Consider the following 1167-nt stretch of genomic DNA (forward strand, 5'->3'; position numbering starts at 1 on the left):
CAGGGTCTCCGCAGGGTCTGGCTGTGTGACGGTCCCTCTCGCAGGAGGTCTGCAGTGAGCTGGAGCAAGACCACGCGAAGCTACAAACGGCCAAGGACGCTCTGGAGCAACGGACACGGGACCTGAGGAAAGAGGGAGAACTTCTTCATAAAAATCTTGAGCAACGACTGTTTTTAAACAGGGATGAAGAGATGTCCTGCCAGGTGGGTGGCCGGCGGAGTTGTCCTGGGCTTGGAAAGGGGGCGGTGGGTGGTGGGCTCGCTGCTCTGAGATGACTTTGCTCTGGAGTTGGTGTAGGGTTCCCGCCTGTGCTGAGCAGCAAGGTAGCGCCGGTGGGGAGGAAGGGCTGCGATCAAACCCAGGAGCCAGGGCAGGGCTGCAGGCAGTCAGGAGCAGCAGAACCGTGGGTGGAGCCGTGTCCAAGGACGGTGCTGGGCTCAGATCAGGATTGTGCTGCAGCCCCTCGTGTCCTGCTCGCTCCCTCGCTGCCCCCCGCCCGCTTCCCTTCCAGGCAGGCATTGCCTTAGCAAAGGAGGAGAACAACAGGATGAGGCAGGAGAAGGAGCTGCTGAAAAAGAAGCTGGAAGAAGTGAGGAAGAGGGTCCTCTGGGAGGATCCGGTGATGGTAACAGAGCACTTGCGGGCACTGGGATGGGCTGGCAAGGGGCGTGAGCCCGGCTGGAGGGGCTGCAGGCGAATGCAGCCGGGCAGGGGGTGATGACTGGCCCAGCTCCTGTGAGCGGGTGGCTCCTCTGCCAGAGCCAGAAGCTCCAGTCGTGGCTTTGGGACTCCAGACACAGACAGACCCTAGGAGAGACCCTGCCCAGGCTCTCCGCTGTTTGTTTGAGCCATGAGCTCGTTTCCAGTCTGTGGATTGGCTGGGACAGGCCCTGTCTGGGGTCCAGTCTCCTCCAGATGCTGTCTGTGTGCTCGAACCTAGATGCTGCCTGCCTTGCCAGAGAAGAAAATGGTGTTTAAGGGACTTGTGACAAACAAGGAGGATGTGAACAAGCTGGTGCTCACCCCAATGGTCCGCTACCCTCTGCTGGGGGGCTCAGCTCTCATCACCTTTGAGAAGGCAGAGGGTAAGAGCGAGGAGCACAGTACTGCCGTTGGCTCTCCTGGTCGGTTGGGTGCGGGACCTGCCCTGCATCCCCTGCCCCGTGT

General features: G+C 60.8%; 1 protein-coding gene across 1 annotated transcript in view; it reads left to right on the forward strand.

Annotated features, from left to right (window-relative positions):
• Positions 1-44: 44 nt before the first annotated feature.
• IFI35 (interferon-induced protein 35) overlaps positions 45-1167 on the forward strand; it is a gene marked incomplete at both ends in the record, with an annotated part of 2453 nt that continues 1330 nt past the window's right edge. The window contains 3 exons of the mRNA XM_010085375.1: positions 45-207; positions 516-625; positions 941-1085. Of these exons, the coding sequence (XP_010083677.1) occupies positions 45-207; positions 516-625; positions 941-1085 (418 nt within the window). The remainder of the gene's footprint in view (positions 208-515; positions 626-940; positions 1086-1167) is intronic.

The sequence above is a fragment of the Pterocles gutturalis genome, unplaced genomic scaffold, assembly GCF_000699245.1.
Source record: "Pterocles gutturalis isolate BGI_N339 unplaced genomic scaffold, ASM69924v1 scaffold1575, whole genome shotgun sequence".
Taxonomy (NCBI): Eukaryota; Metazoa; Chordata; class Aves; order Pterocliformes; family Pteroclidae; genus Pterocles; species Pterocles gutturalis.